Below are 16,449 nucleotides of genomic sequence, written 5' to 3' on the forward strand. Positions count from 1 at the left end.
ATCTACCCACCACTGACTTAACTGCAGCCCAGCATCCAAGTACTGAAACCCAGGAAGGCCTGGCACGAGATGGGGAAAAAAAGCTGATAGGGCTAACCGAAGACTACATCAAGGAAGGGGCAAACAGACCTACAGCACACCTCTCCCCACCCTCCTCACTTCCTAGTTAGCCTGTCCCAATTCCAACTCACAAAAATGTGGCACCTAATGCTTCAAGACAGATTTCAATCATTCAGTTAAGAGTATTCTGGGCTGGGCACGGTGGCTCACGCCTGTAATCCCAGCACTCTGGGAGGCCGAGGCAGGTGGATCACAAGGTCAGAAGATCGAGACCACGGTGAAACCCTGTCTCTACTTTAAAAAAAAAAAAATTTGCCAGGCACGATGGTGGGTGTCTGTAGTCCCAGCTACTCAGAAGGCTGAGCTTGCAGTGAGCTGAGATTGTGCCACTGCACTCCAGCCTGGGCAACAGAGCGAGACTCCATCTCACAAAACAAAAGAGTATTCTGGCCAAGCACGGTGGGTCATACCTGTAATCCCAGCACTTTGGGAGGCTGGGGCAGGCAGGTCACTTGAGCCCAGTTCAAGACCAGCCTGGGCAACCCAGCGAAACCCTCCTAAGAAAAAAAAAAAAAAAAAATTACCCAGGTATGGTAGCGAGGGAGCACCTGTAGTCCCAGCTACTCGGGAGGCTGAGGTGGGAGGTTGGCTTCAGAGGCACCAATGTTCTCTCGGCTGCTAGGTGTCTCTATCCGTTCTCCTGGAAAATGCCCCCAAACTGGACCTACCCACTGAACAGTCACTTGGGACCATATTTCCTTTTAAGGCCAAGGCCAATCACATAAGCCATTTGAAGGGCACAGGAACTTGACACTAACGGTCCCAGTAATCAGGTCTTACAAGGAGCTTCAACCTCCTCCACTCCTGGAAGAAAGAGATCAGGGGACCACAACCAAAGCTAGAATCCTGAGAGGCAAAGCACCAACAGTGAACTACTCAGAAATATCCTATCTGGCCATTTCAACTAAACATTTAACAAAGAAACCAACAGCAGCAGGGACAGGGACAGAACTGCCACATCCTTGTTCTCAGAGGACTTCTCTACATGTACCAAGTCAAAGCAATGCCTGGGAAGGCCCACTTGACAATCCTTCAACATACCAGACTACTCTTAGCCTACTGTTGCTTAGAGAGCACTCCAATGCTGGCAGGGAAGGTAAACCTATTCCTTTTAAAAGTCAGTTTCTTGGGAGGCCGAGGTGGGTGCATCACCTCGGGTGAGGAGTTCAAGACCAGCCTGACCATCATGGAGAAACCCTGTCTCTACTACAAATAGAAATAAACTAGCTGGGCATAGTGGCGCATGCCTGTAATCCCAGCTATCACTTGAACCCGGGAGGCAGAGGTTGCAGTGAGCCGAGAATGCGCCACTGCACTCCAGCCTGGGGACGAAGAGCAAAACTCCATCTCAAAAAATAAAGTCCTAGCTTCTGTGCCTCAAATCACCAAGATTCAAGGTTGCAGCAACTCTTCTGTAAAGAACATACTTAGGGAACACACTTGAAAATTTGAGGACGGCCGGGTGCAGCGGCTCATGCCTGTAATCCCAGCACTTTGGGAGGCCAAGGCAGGTGGATCACCTGAGGTCAGGAATTGAGACCAGCCTGGTCAACATGGTGAAACCACATCTCTACTAAAAACACAAAAATTAGGTGGGCCTGTAGACCCAGCTACTCGGAAGGCTGAGGCAGGAGAATCGCTTGAACTCGCGAGGCGGAGGTTAGTGAGCCAAGAGTGCACTCTAGCCTGCATGACAGAGCAAGTCTCCAAAAATAAAAATTTGAGATGAAAGCACTTCCCAATTGGGGGTCCCCAGCACATTTATAAGCTATGTTTGTGATGGCAGCTGTCTTATAAACCAAGTTTGAAAACCCCGTTAACTAAAACCTTTTTGCTCTTGGGTTAATTTTACGCTCTGTGTAATTAAAATAAAAAGCATGCTTTAAAGTAACTGCTTGCCAGGTATGTGCAAGTTTTCAGCCACATGTTAAGAGGCTGAAGGGCACTGCTCCAAGGTTTTAACTCACTGGCTGCAACCCCTTCTCCGCTCTATCACTCATTCCCTCAGGAGGGCCTTCCACCCTCCAATCAAAAACGATCAAGCCTAAAATCTCAAAATGTCAATGACCTCAAGCCGAGTACAGGCAGGATGTGAAAGTGACCCAGCCAGACCAGTCTCCTTACAGCAAGTATCTACCCAAACCCCATTCACCAGGGTAGCTACGAAGGGAGTCACTCGCCTCCTTTAAATACAAGCAACTACCTCTACCTTCCTGTCGCAGAAAACCTTCCCCCTCTTCACCATCTCCGTTTCCCAAGTCTCTTATTGTAGCATCCTCTTAAGACCTAAGTAAACCAGTGTGGGATAGGAATTTGGCCTCTTCAGGATCCCCTGCATGATGGTTTCAAGTCAAAATGCCATAAAACGGAAATGGAGTCAAGAAATCTTGAGTAGGACTCACTTCCAGCTTTCCCATTTTCTGGTTCTGAGAGCCATGTAATTCATGTACTTCCTTCTCAGCCGTTAACTGTCTGGTCTCCCAGGGTTGACGATTAGATCCTGACTCCACAAACTGCAGCACTCAGCAGGCACTAAGTTACTCTCCCTGTGAAAGACCCAGAGTGGCTAAGCACTCTCCACCATGGTCAGATGTGAATACTGCCCCATTTAAATCTAATTTGTTTGAGCCTCACCATTAAATGTGCCAAAAGATGCAAAAGTTCTTAAAAAGTTCTTAAACTGCTGCAAATAAACTAAGACCAATATGCAAATAAATGTGGTAAAGGAAAAATTCCCCATAGCTGGGCAAATTTAGGCCAACACTCATGACATCCCATGTTCTTCATTTCTCATTTATACATCCAACTTTGCCCATGACAGGAAAGTTTCATATCTGCTCTCAAGGGGTATCATTTGGCCTTCTCCCCTGGATTAAACACTGTATTCCAGTTCCTGCTGGGCAGGGTAATCTGAACAGGAAAACTCCCCACCTTCCTGATTGGGACATCATCAATCTTCCAGGAAACTGAAGAGGGGGAAGAGGAACAAAATTTAACTAAAATGGTCATTTTTAATGGGAACCAGAGGTATAGTTACAATTACATAGTCCGACACAAAAAAACCCTTGGGTGATCAGGAATTGGAAGGTTACAAAATAACGAGGGTAACACTGGGTACAGGACAAAAAGCTGTTCCAGAATCTGGGAAGCCAGGCTAATTAATACGGCCTCTCCCTGCGATCCTGTCTGTGCTCACCCCTGCAAAAAAAAAAAAAAAAAATTAAGTATCCATTGTATTTGAGTTACCAGTCTCTCCAAGCCTAGATATCCTATCTGCCCCTCCTACCTAAATCAGCGAGTATCTTATCTCAAGTGGGTCTACAGATTCATTCCTCCTGAGTTAATTTTCCTTCCCTCTCCACTACTGGTTACAATCTCAGGTCCTTCCATCTAGCCCTCAAAATGAAACCACTTTCTCAACAAAACCCTGTTATCCTATGGCCTCTGTTCACCTGCTCTACTTTTTTATTCTGATTTAAAGTCTCACCTGGAATCCATCTTGCCAGGGCCAAAGCCGCCTCTGTCCCCACCACCCCGGCCCCCTCGGAAGCCTCCACGGTCCCCTCCGCGGCCCCGGTAGCCGCCTCGATCATAGCCTCCTCTGCCACCACGACGATCATCCCCGTAGTTTCCCCCTAGGACAAAAGAAGTAAGATCTATCATATTCCCATTCCCCTACCTTCCCCGAGCCTCCTGCTGAAAAATTAAGGATTCTTTGGTCCCAGCTCCTTAGCAACAGGTCTGCCTTTCTTACCCATGTGAGAGCCACCTGGTCCCCCTCCTGGGCCATCTGGTTTAGGGGCCTTACACTGGTTGCATTCATTCCTCCAAGAGAAGTTCATATTCTCACAGGTGCTAAGGAGAAGGAAGACAATTAGTCTAGAGGAATGGGGAATAGACGAGACCTAGAAGTAGGAAAAAACTACCATGACTTTAGAGATACAGTGAGGAAACTGAGGCTTCAGAAAGACAAAAAGGCTTGCTTCTCAAAGCCAGGAACAAAAATCATTACTGAACCCAATCCATTACCTTTCCCATTACATCAACCTTACCTAGGTAAGCTTTTGGCTAAATCTGACCCCAACAGTGTGGCCTTGACATTTACTTCTTTGGAAAACACGCACACACCTCATTACCATAATATCAAAGAGCAAGCATGTGAGAGAACTAAGAAAAAAATTTAAGTTTCACTCACGGATTAGGACACTTCCAGTCACCAGCTCGCTGCTGTCCTCCACCGCCACCACCTCCACTGGGAAATCCTCCCCGGCCACCACCACCACTGCCACCACCTCCATAGCCTCCACGGCCCATGGGTCCTAAAGCAGATAAAAGAAGTATGGGTCTGCTCCCCCTCCAAGTTTGGTAACCTAACCCATTCCATGCAAGCCTTTACCATCTTCTCTACTCTCATCACCCCCCTTTGCACCAACAGCAGGTAGCTCCTCACCTCCTCGCCCTCGGCCTCCACGACCATTGCCACCACCCCGATTAAAGTCTGCCCGGCGAGTAGCAAATGAGACCTTGATAGGATTTCCGGAGAATTCTTTACCTAGAGAAATAAAGTATCAAGAGACTTTAAATACAAGATACATTAATCCAAAAATACAAGATAAGCGTGCCTTTCTCAAATGGTTTATAATCTACTGACTCATAAGCAAAAATGAGACTATTTGAAACCGCAGCTAAAGTGCCGGAAGACTCAAATGAACCCTCAAACTATGACTTGCTTCCTATGACTTGCTGCCCTATATCCTCAGCCCCACCTCTGCCAGCCTTCTCATACATACCATCAAACCAGTCAATAGCTGCTTTAGCGGAAGGTGGGTCATCAAAAGAGACCGTTGCCTCTCCCTTCAGCTTGCCAGTCTCCCTGTCTGTGTACAAATTAATCATGGGCTGTCCCGTTTTCTTGTTTGTCTGAAGAAAGCAAAATGAGGTAACATCAATTTTATTTATTTTTTTTTTTTTTTTTTTTTTTTTTTGAGACAGAGTCGCGCTCTGCCGCCCAGGCTGGAGTGCAGTGGCGTGATCTTGGCTCACTGCAAGCTCCGCCTCCCAGGTTCACGCCATTCTCCTGCCTCAGCCTCCCGAGTAGCTGGGACTACAGGCGCCCGCCACCTTGCCCGGCTAGTTTTTTTGTATTTTTTAGTAGAGACCGGGTTTCACTGTGTCAGCCAGGATGGTCTCGATCTCCTGACCTCGTGATCCGCCCGTCTCGGCCTCCCAAAGTGCTGGGATTACAGGCTTGAGCCACCGCGCCCGGCCGGTAACATCAATTTTAAAGGCTACAGTACTCCCTTTTCCATATTCTTCCTCTAGAACATGAGGTTTATCATTCCCAAACTTCAGCTCCCCTCTTCCTAGTTACTTCGTCCTACCTCACATGTAAACCTCCATTGAGGAAAACTGTCTTTCCCTCCAATATTGAAGGATAAAACTAAAAGTTACTATAAAGTACAAATTTCAGAGTTTAGGGCATTCTTATCAGTTATACTTTTCGTGTTTAGAACTTCTTTTAGAAAACAGTAACTAAGGCTCTTTCCTCAACAAATTAAGCTGGCAACAACCATTAAGATTTGTTTTTACTGCTGGCAACCATTAAAGACTTGCTTTTACTAATGTGTGAAATCCAAAAGCCTGCAACACTGACAGAAAGCACCCACTCCGCTCCACAAGTACCTTAATAATACCAATCTGCTTGAAGTAATCAGCCACAGACTCAATTGTAACATTCTCACCCAGGCCTTGCACAAAGATGGTGTTGTTGTCTGAATTATCCTGTTCTGCTTGTTGAACAGAGAAGAAAATGCGAATGTGAAAAGGTAAAATAAATGACATAGGAAAAAACCTAAAGCACCTAGTATCCATCAAGCAACTCGTATTATTTGGTTTATGAAGACAACTGAAAAATCCACATCCCTTTTGAGTCCCTATATGCCACCCACGCTGATAAATTTCAAATTTAGTTTGAAAATTATCCTTTGAAACATGTTAACACACAGTATACAATATGGAAACACGGGCTCAGGAGTGAAATGCCCAAGACCACACAAAAAAGCCCATCAGTATTTATCAACTTCCAGTTGAAGGTCCCGAATTAAGAGACCCATTTTACATTCAAATCTAGTACACAAACATCAATACAATCTAAACAAGAGTTCAATGCTTTAATTCATGTGGTCTGATCTTTCGTTCACTAGTTTTTATTTATCAGCTTGGACATGATCCACATTTTTAAAAAACCACTGCTGTAAAAACCATCTGAGTGTGGTGCAGACACATCGACATCACTAGGGACTTCTTAGGAAGGTAGGTTTTCAGGGTCATCTCAGACCTTCTAAATCGCTGGGGGTGGAACCCGCAAGCCAGGTATTTCTGAGAAATACTTAATAATGAATACTTCTCACTGCTAGCTAAGGATATACCTAACTCCCTTCCTTCTCTATCCCCTTTTTTTCAGTTTCCTTTTTATAATAGTTTCAAGGAATATCCAGGCAAAGTCTTGATACCACTTTAGCCACTCTTCATGCCACCACCTGTGAACTCACCGGAGTCATGACGTGATCCTTGGTCCCGAGGGCCTTAAGTGACATGGAAAAAAAGAACAAAAAAAAAAAAAAAACAAGGAAGAGGAGCTGTTAGTCAACAGGAAAAAATGGACAAGGAAAAAAATCAACACCAAATCCAAACTTGTAAAATATCATGTAAGTGCTCACAGCCTCACTCCAAACCCTTTCCTGGGTCGCCTGCCCGGAGAAAATTCTAGGCAGGCCCCTTAAGATCTGTAACTTGAGTCTCCACAGAGACAACTCCACACTTCAGAAAATGCTGCCTCCCCCAGCTCAAGCTGGGAAATGTCCTCAGCACAGATGGCAGGGGAAAGGGAGACCCATTAAAGTGAACAAACCAACTCAGCTTGGCCCAGTTCTCTCACCCGAGAGAAGAGAGATGGGCTCGCCACCAGCCATGAGATGTGCATCCATCCAGTTTCTCCCAACTTTACCAAAGACACTTATCCCTTGTGGAACAATTTTTAATTTCATCTTTAGAAACCATCCTTAAAACCGTGTTATGTTTCCCCAAAACCACATGAAAATAAAAACCATACATAATAGCTATTGTATTTTTTAAGCATGTCCCAGGGAACAGACCAGAAATCTTACTTTCATAATGCAGCCTCTATTTCGTTTTTCCAGAGACCATCTTTGACCAATGTTTATCTGAATTCGCCATATATAAATATTGTACCCACACGCAATGACACCTAAGTTATGAACCCAAGCCTTTGGCTTTAAATGTTGAGACAAATCAAGAAACCTTTTGTTAGTTAACCAAACCAGAAAAGTTCCAGCTTACTGGGAGACTTCTCAAATTTGTCATTTTTCCATGAATTCAGTTTGTGCTGTTTAAGACCTTCCTGGTCCATGAATTCAGTTTGTGCTGTTTAAGACCTGGTTATTTCCCATGAGCCACACATGCTTCCAATCTTTCTTGAAGTAGTGCACATGTTCCTTCCCAGAGCTAGTTTCTATTTGCCCATCTGAGTTAAGTCCATATACATAGAATTGCATTCATTGACACCATTCCGTACTTTATAAAGGTATACCAACTTCACCATTCTTAGGGCAATGTTACATCCCTCTTCCAGAATTAAAACATTTGGAGGTTGTCTCCCACTCTCACACACACACAAGCCTTGGACACAATGATCAAAAGGATCCTAAAGTCAAGATGGCACCACGTGTTCCAGCACGCACTCTCCAGTTTCTCATGATGATGGTCACTAAGTGCCAGGTGTGGCAACAGCCCTGTCCAAGGCCTACTAAACCCCTCTTATTAACCTGGGGCAAACCCATTTGGTAAAAGACGACTATTGAATCTTACCCCTGCCTGCTCCAGGTTAGCACACACCAGGCAACAGGTGGCATTCTACCCTACCCCTTTATGGAGGTGGTTCTGGACACCTCAAAACCTTTGACATTTAAATTAACACGCTAAGACATCTGCAAATGAACAATCAGACAAAGCATTGCTGGGAGTTGGGAATTTTGGAAACTCTGTTCACTTACCACCAAATTTATTGAAGCCACCACGGTCACTTCCGCTGGAGAAGACAAGTTAGAAGAAAGGACATGAAGCTTCCAACGGCTACAAAAGGGTGTTTTTTGATTTTGTTTAACATTTCCCAAACACGGGTAGGTGTTTTTGGAAAAAGATACAAGTGGCTACTAAAATACATCCCTTCCTGACCACCCCTTGTCTGACCTTTGAGCATGTCACACACACGTGTGCAATTTCTCAGACACAGTTTATAAAGATTTTGCTTTAAAAGGTTATGTATCTATTTCCTCTGGAAAAAAATGACCCATTTTCCTTGGTCGTTCTTCCGATGGAGCAGATGTTTTTTTTTCCTCTTGTCGCAAGTGGTTGACAACCAAGTAGTTGGTTTAAAAACCCTACCCCAATTTACCCAGAAGACATTTCACACCAGGCTGGGGTAGCCTTGAACACACTTTTGTGGTTTTTGCTTTGAAAGCAGCAAGCAGACCCAACCCCATTCCATAAAAAGTCAAAACCAAAGGCAACTTCCCCTTAAAGCAAGACAAACTTAGCTAAGCTCTGTCCTAACTACTGAGCTGTTTTTAATCTCCCCCAACCCCCGGGGTCACCCCTTCTACACTGCGAGAAGAGCGGAGTATTTTGCAATGTCACCTTTCATACCTGTGGCACATAAAATGCAGAGCAAGTTAACAGTCACATAACAGTTGTTTTTCTTTTTAAAGTTTTGCATTAAACACACGCACACAACAGAGTTTTCCTCATTTTTGTACGTTTTTGAGATTGCCCCCACCCACCTCTGCATACTTACCATATCCAAACTCAGTTTAAAAATCTACTTTTTCCAAAAACAGTTACACTGACATTCCTGCCCTTTTTCAAGGGAGACAGAGTAGGGTCCTTCAAATCGTATTTACCGACAGATTTGACAACTGTTTTAACATCAAATCTAAGGTTTTACTTCAAATCAACTTCAGCAGGAAGGAAAGAAGGTCCAGTTGGACAAGCTGATGAATTTTAAGTAACCAGGGTAAGGCAGACAGTGGAACAACTAGGTGGGAGACCACTGTCAAGCATATTTTTGCCCAAAAGGTCTGCACACTTCAGTCAGTTGGTCCCATAAACCAAGTCACACCCAAAATCAATGTCGGTCAAATTGGTGCAAATCAAGCTCGTGGATTCAAATGACTACAGAAAACGGGAAGAGTAACCAATTCCTGGAAGCTGAACTCAGGTTAACCATTACCAACTCCCTAGAGGACACACGGGAACACACATACCAAGTTTCCCTACTATTTCCCAGGAGTGGGTTCATCGGTTTCCCTTGCAGAGAAAGAAGTCTTCACTTCCATGTTTCTTGCCTAGGATATCAATGACTCCAATCCATACGTATTGGAAATCTATGTATGATTTCTTTTTTTTGGAAACAAGTATCAATACTCAAAATCTCTATTCGGTGGTATGGATGGGAGTTCAGGCTCCCAAATTCTCACAAAAATAAAATGGGGATGTAAAAAGAAAATCACTGCCCCCAAATCAAAGCCCTCACAGATCCCCCAGACAACAAGAATACTAAACCATGCATTAGGGACTGGCTTCAGGGAGATTCATGCAATCCTCCACACTCCCCACCAAAGATACTCCCTGGCTCATGAGACACCTACCCCATGCCACCTCTGCCTCCACGGCCACCTCCACGACCTCTGGGTTCATAGCCACCACTGCTGCGGTTGTAACCACCACCACCGCCGCCGCCACCACTGCTGCCACCCCTGCCACGGCCTCCACGGTCCTGCTGTCCGTAGCCACCGCCGCCTCCACCACTCTGGTCTTGATTGCCGTAACCACCACCACCACCACTGCCGCCGCCACCACCGCCGCCGCCGCCGCCACTACCACCACCACTCATGGAGGATTGATCTTGGCCATAGCTACCTGTGAGAAAAGAAAGGATGGTTTAAAAAAAAAAAATTGTAAAGTAGCACAAAAAGGTATGACAAGTGCCAGGCAATGAAGTACAAAAGAAATTAAAAAGACAGCTAGGAAATAAAACAGGAACCCTTTTAGGCTAAAACAGGAGAATACAAATCCTTACAGAAAATGGGCTGCAGACAAAGCTGAGGACATCTCACCTCCACCTCCACTACCACTGCTGCTGCTGTTGTACTGGTTCTGCTGTCCATAGCCCTGAGGGGGATTATAGCTTTGCTGCTGTCCATAGCTTTGCTGCTGTCCACCATAGCTAGGCTGCTGGCCGTAGCCCCCACTCGGGGGCTGCCCATAGCTGCTGGTCTGAGAACTGCTACCGTAACTAAGGAAAACAAACAAAAAACACAATCACAATCCCAGCATACCCCCCCAAATTTCCTTTTAGTGGATTCCATTCTCTGTACTCAACACAGGCTCCCCTACCCCAATTACACCTCTAAACTGCTCCTACTGCTGCTGGTCCCTTTATCATTCCTCATCAATTCACCCCTCTTTTCAAGCCTTCCCCGACATCGACACCACCGTACCTTCCCGAGGTGCTGCTGGGAGTTGGCTGCTGGCCATAGCCAGGGTAGGAGGACTGCTGCCCATAAGAAGATTGGGAGCTCTGGCTACTGCCATAGCCGCCAGTCGAGCCATATCCCTGGGGAGCTGACTGAGTTCCATAGCCTGCTACAAGAAAAAAGAAGTCACAAAAGCCACCAGGAAAAAGAAAATGTAAGAAATGTGTTAAAACATATACAACCTAATACCTATACTCAAAAAGTCAGCCTTTCAGAAGCTGTTCATAATCTTGCAACTCATAAAGATAGTTACCCTCCTTTCAAAGCCCAAAGTTAATGCTCCAACTTCTATCATCTCTCTAAGACAGTTCCAATTTAACCCCGCCAACTCCAACACCCTCTAATCCTAAGCCCAAGGATTCCTGTTAACAGCACTGTGATATGCAGCTGTGCATGCAGTTACGTACAGGACAACCACCTTTCTTGGTTACACTTCAGGACCTTGGGGCAAATCCCACCTCCTTATGTATCACGTGATTTCATACATTTGTTTCAAGCATAACCATTTTCTCCATTTAAGAATTGGCCTAAAACTGGTTCTCCCGTTAGAAAATATGCTCTTTCATGCTGAGATGGGAAATGAGAGTCATAAAAATTAAAAGCCAAAGAAAACAAATGTAAACAGAATCACAAACCAAAAAACATTTTTGTTTTTTGAGATGGGGCCGCAATACACTGCCCAGGCTGGAATGCAGTCGCTGTTCAGTCACTATCATAGCTCACTGCAGCCCCAAACTCCTGAACTCAAGGGATCCTCCTGCCTCAGACTCCTCAGTAGCTGGGACTACAGGTGTGCCACAATGCCCTGTAAAGGACTCAGATCCCAAAGAGTTTTAAGAATTATACACTCATTTAGGGAAAAGAAATATGGAAGAGTTTCAACATTTCAGTCCTGCTCAGGTTTAAGAAAAGGGACATTCAGGGCGTGATGGCTCACACCTGTAATCCCAGCACTTTGGGAGACTGACGCAGGTGGATCACAAGGTCAGGAGTTCTAGACCAGCCTATCGAACATGGTGAAACCCCATCTTTACTAAAAATACAAAAATCAGTAGGGCGTGGTAGCAGGTGCCTGTAATCCCAGCTACTCAGGAGGCTGAGGCAGGGGAATTGTTTGAACCCGGGAGGCGGATGTTGCAGTGAGCTGAGATAGCACCATTGCACTCCAGCCTGGGCAACAGAATGAGACTCCGTCTCCCAAAGAAAAAGAAAAAAAAAGAAAAGCAATATTCAGAAAGAGCAGGAAGAGGTGACCTGCTGAGAAAGACTCACTGCTCTGGCTCTGGCCGTAAGAAGAATAGCTGCTCTGGCCATAGCCTGAAGTGTCCGTGGACTGACTGTAACCGCTGTAACTCTGCTGTCCGTAGGGCTGACTGCTCTGCTGGGAATAGCCCTGCCCAGGCTGGGTGGGGTAGGCCCCATAGCTAGATGAAAGGAAAACCAGCGTGATCAGAAAACACAGCTTGACCACCCTTCCCCTCTACAAACTCTGGAAGCCCAAAAACAGCACTCACCTTTGGGTTGCTTGTTGGGTATAATCTGCAAAAAAAAAAAAATACAATCATATTATCTTCAGCCCCCACTCTGAAACAGTTGAATTAAAGCTAAATTCCTTAACTCAAGCACTGATGAATAAATAGGACCACACAGGCCAGGTGCGGTGGCTCACGCCTATAATCCCAGCACTTTGGGAGGCCGAGGTGGATGGATCACTTGGGGTCAGGAATTCCAACCAACATGAAGCCCCATCGCTAATAAAAATACAAAAAATTAGCCGGGTATGGTGGCGCACGCCTGTAATCCCAGCTATTTGGGAGGCTGAAGCAGAAGAATCGCTTGAACCCGTGAGACAGAGGTTGCAGATCGCGCCACTGCACTCCAGCGTGGGCGACAGAGCGAGACTCCGTCTCAAAAAAAAAAAAAAAAAGCATCACGTTTCAATAAAGGGCATAAAATTCCCCCATTGAGACACTGGTTGAGAAGAGTAGCAAACTGGCCTATCAGCCAAGTGTTCTTACAAAAAAGAAAAAGTGAAGAAAATGCAAGTTTCTACAGAGTCCCAGAAGCCTTAACCGTTGGAAAAACCAAGGTCTTGGTGGACAGTCACAACTTTCTGCAAGACCAATTCATGTCAGTGATTGCTCTAAAACATCGCGCATTCGCTTCATCCACTCTATGACAAAGCCATTATTGCCAGGAGTCAAAACAGACTAACTCGCCCAAAGTCGTAGAGCTACCAAGTAGCACAGGTTTGAATTCGAGCAGTGTTCAGATTGTGGCCTCTACTCTCTCAGCCCAGACCCACAGAAGAATGTCTCAAAAAAGGCCATTCTTCACTCTTTGACCAATTCCGGAGAAGTGGCCTTTTTAGTGCAAAGCCAGAGAATCAAGAGCCCTTGGACCCCAAATGACAGAGACCATCCAAGTGCTCGCCTTAGGAGGCCAAAGTCAACAGGTACTCGAGTCCCCAGCCGTGGGACTCCAGATGGTTCTGTTTTCTCATCTACCCTGCCTTCCCCTGGGCGAACCAAAAGCAACGAAAGCCCTTTTGAAACGCCCCACTTTAAATACACGAACAAGATCAACTCATCCTCCCAGCGCAGGAAACGCGGCGCTTCCCCCGAAGGAAAAGGGAAAGGACCAGGAGAGGGTGTGGCCTCGACGGCTGTTATTCTCCGTCCCAATCTCAGAAAAAAGAAATTTAGACCAGGCGCGGAAGCTCACGCCTGTAATCCCGACACTTTGGGAGGCCGAGGAGGGCGGATCACCTGAGGCCAGCAATTCGAGACGGGCCTGACCAACATGGTGAAACCCCGTCTCTACTAAAAAACACAAAGATTAGCCGGGCTGTGGTGGCAGGCGCCTGTAATCCCAACTACTAAGGAGGCTGAGGCAGGAGAATCACTTGAACCCAGGAGGCGGACATTGCAGCAAGCTGAGATCGCACCACTGCACTCCAGCCTGGGCGACAGAGGGAGATCTTGACTCAAAAAAAAAAAAAAATTGGGGCGGGAAAAACTCTCGGGCCAGGTCCCCGAGTCCGTTGGTGGAACCACGACCACCTCCTCCAAACCGTTAAGCCGGAGCGCGGCCCAGATACCGAGCCTCCGCCCCCAGCCGCGTGGCAACCGAGGCGGGAATGGAGCGGTCCCGCCCCTTCGCGAAAGACCACAGAGGAACAAGGCTCACACCGGACGCGCGCCGCCAAGTCTTCCGCGAAGGGTCTCGCGACAAAAAGCTGAACCGACACGAGGCGGGGAAGGGGTACCCGCGCCGCGAAGGGGGAGGGGCCCGCAGAGCGCGTGCGCGCCGCGAGTGCCCGGATGCAGCACTGCGACAAAGCGGGCCTGAGCGCGGGGCCGGGAGTTGGGGGAGGCGAGGCCACGGAAACCGGGCATTTTCCACCCTCACCTGATGCTTCAAACCCCTAAGAAGCGTCCCTCCCAACGACCACCCCAAGCAAACGGACTGCGAAGAGAAGACTTGCCGCCCCGCGCGCGAGGGCCAGAGGAGCGAAACAAAATGGCGACACCAGCCTCCTCCAGTTACCCCTCTCCGCGGTTTCCCGCCACAGGGGCGCGAAAGAATCCCACACAGGATCGCCACCCCGGTCCCACCGAAAATGAAAAGCCTAGGTGGGAGGCCTCGGCCCGGTGCGCCGCCGCCGCCTCGCGCCCTTACCTACCGTTTGAGGCCATGTCGGCGCACGCGCGCACAGCCAAGCAAGCAACAAGATTCCAACAACGCAGAGCACCGACGCCTGGAGGACTGAGCAGCCCCGCCTCCTGCGTCGAAGCTTAAGTACGTCCCGCCGCCTACGCACCGCGCAGGCGCGCACCAAACGCGGAAGAGCAGGGGGAGGCAGGAAAGCGCTCCGCCCCCTTCCTAGCGCAGGTAGAGGTTCCGAGCATGCAGATGGGAAACGAGTTAACTAGAATCATGCAAATACTATACATAATGATATTTTTTGGGGAAGAACCCCTCTCTCCTCGGCAGGACTAGCCCACGATTTAACTCCACCCCCATGAAGGCACAGTGGTACGGCCTGAGTGCCCGCTGGGGGCGGGGCGGGGCCGGGCGGCTGGGGACGAAACTGGAGTCACCGCCGGGAGTCGCGGGGTGGAACCGACATTCCTGTGGCCGGGCCTCTTCGCTGGGCCCCGCTTTCACCCAGGACGGCGAGCTCCTGCCCTCCGCCCTCTTGCCGCTGTATGGGGCGCCTTGTCCCCGCGGCTCCAGCCTCCCTCGTCGTCAGCACACTGGCCCTGCGCCCTGGTGTTGACTTCGTCGTCTTTCGGGGTTGCCTTGCTTTTCGGCCTTTCTGGGGTTCGGGAATTATGACGTTTGACCTGAAAGACAGCAGGGATTTCGGCCGGGACCCCTGAGCGCCGAGCTGGTCCAGCACTGGGCTCTCACCCGGACCCTCGCGGCTTTGCCCCTGGGGAGCCGCGGGGCGGAGCAGTCCAGTCCATCCTTGGGACAAGAGAGGGTTGGCCTCAGATGAAGGGCCCCCCAGCCTTTGCTCAGGGACCTCCTTTTTATTTTTCTGAAGCCCTACCAGGGAACCAGTGGCGATCCCAGAAATAAAACGTGTACAAGGCTTAAGTGGTTTCAAAATGCACAGATAATTTCCTTCTCATCAGTCTTACGAAGGAGGTAAACATATCTCCGTTTTCTACATAAGAAAAGTGAGACTCAGAGACCCAAGTAATTGTGCCTGATTACAGGGCAGCTAAGAGGAGTCGTGATTCGAATCCAGGTCTTGTAACTGCAAAACCTCTTTTTGGTGGCATGAATGCTAGAGTGTTTGGTTGCCTTTCCACTTCCTGTGAGAGCAAAAGCAGAAAGAAAAATTCAAATTAACTTGCAACTTGCACTTTCATCAGCCTTGCCTGGAGAAGGCAATTTGAAACTACTGAACAAAGCAAGACAAAAGACGTTAATTCCTGATACATACGCATGCAGGTTTTCCTTCCCAACTTAACTTTCAGCGGGATTCCGGAAGGTCTTTTGAGGGTTGGACCTTTCCTTTTAGAGAAACAATGAGGGCCATGTCCTGGGCCCCCCCAGCAAATTAAGCCCCACTAAGCCCTTGACTTCAGCCCTGATGGCCCTGAATACGCCAATATCCACCCCACCCGCGTTGGAAGGAGAGTTCAACTCTCCAGTGAGAGCAAAAGAAAGGAAGTCCACCCTCATTCATGCATTAAGTCACAAATATTTACTTAGCACCTAGTATGTTCCAGGCACTGTTCTGGGCACTGGGTATGCATTAGTGTACAAAGCAGATGAAGCTAACATTTAATAATAAAGCTGACCGGGCGCGGTGGCTCACGCCTGTAATCCCAGCACTTTGGGAGGCCGAGGCGGGCAGATCATGAGGTCAGGAGTTTGAGACCAACCTGGCCAATGTGGTGAAACTCCGTCTCTACTAAAAACACAAAAATTAGCCGGGCATGGTGGCACGCACCTGTAATCGCAACTACTCATGAGGATGAGACGGGAGAATCGCTTTGAGACGGGAGAATCGCTTAAACCCAGTAGGCGGAGGTTGCAGTGAGCCAAGACGTGCCATTGCACTCCAGCCTGGGCGACAGAGGAAGACTCTGTCTCAAAACAAATAATAATAATAAAGCTGACATTTAATAATGATATACATTGTGCTCATCTATAATATATGATAGCTAACACTTTAACAAGACTTACTGTCAGGCAC

At 47.6% G+C, this 16,449-nt stretch overlaps 2 protein-coding genes across 4 annotated transcripts in view; one reads left to right on the plus strand and one right to left on the minus strand.

Moving 5' to 3' along the window:
• Positions 1-16,449, plus strand: part of VKORC1 (vitamin K epoxide reductase complex subunit 1) — a 502,856-nt gene that overhangs the window by 391,656 nt on the left and 94,751 nt on the right. The window lies entirely within an intron of this gene.
• Positions 3,112-15,332, minus strand: FUS (FUS RNA binding protein). Of its 3 annotated transcripts, none has more exons than XM_050773501.1 (15): positions 14,419-15,332; positions 12,248-12,272; positions 12,006-12,157; positions 10,698-10,839; positions 10,314-10,492; positions 9,846-10,116; positions 8,193-8,227; positions 6,672-6,704; positions 5,803-5,906; positions 4,911-5,040; positions 4,571-4,672; positions 4,316-4,439; positions 3,875-3,975; positions 3,608-3,755; positions 3,112-3,318 (listed from the first exon to the last, which is right to left on the minus strand). In XM_050773501.1, the coding sequence occupies exons 1-15, from the start codon at positions 14,429-14,431 to the stop codon at positions 3,279-3,281; spliced, it is 1,599 nt and encodes a 532-aa protein (XP_050629458.1). In that variant the 5' UTR covers positions 14,432-15,332; the 3' UTR covers positions 3,112-3,278. The 3 variants fall into 3 exon arrangements, with proteins under 3 accessions (XP_050629458.1, XP_050629457.1, XP_050629456.1); XM_050773500.1 differs by having other exon boundaries at positions 10,698-10,842; XM_050773499.1 differs by having other exon boundaries at positions 11,988-12,157.

Source organism: Macaca thibetana, chromosome 20, assembly GCF_024542745.1.
Source record: "Macaca thibetana thibetana isolate TM-01 chromosome 20, ASM2454274v1, whole genome shotgun sequence".
In the NCBI taxonomy this organism is placed as follows: domain Eukaryota; kingdom Metazoa; phylum Chordata; class Mammalia; order Primates; family Cercopithecidae; genus Macaca; species Macaca thibetana.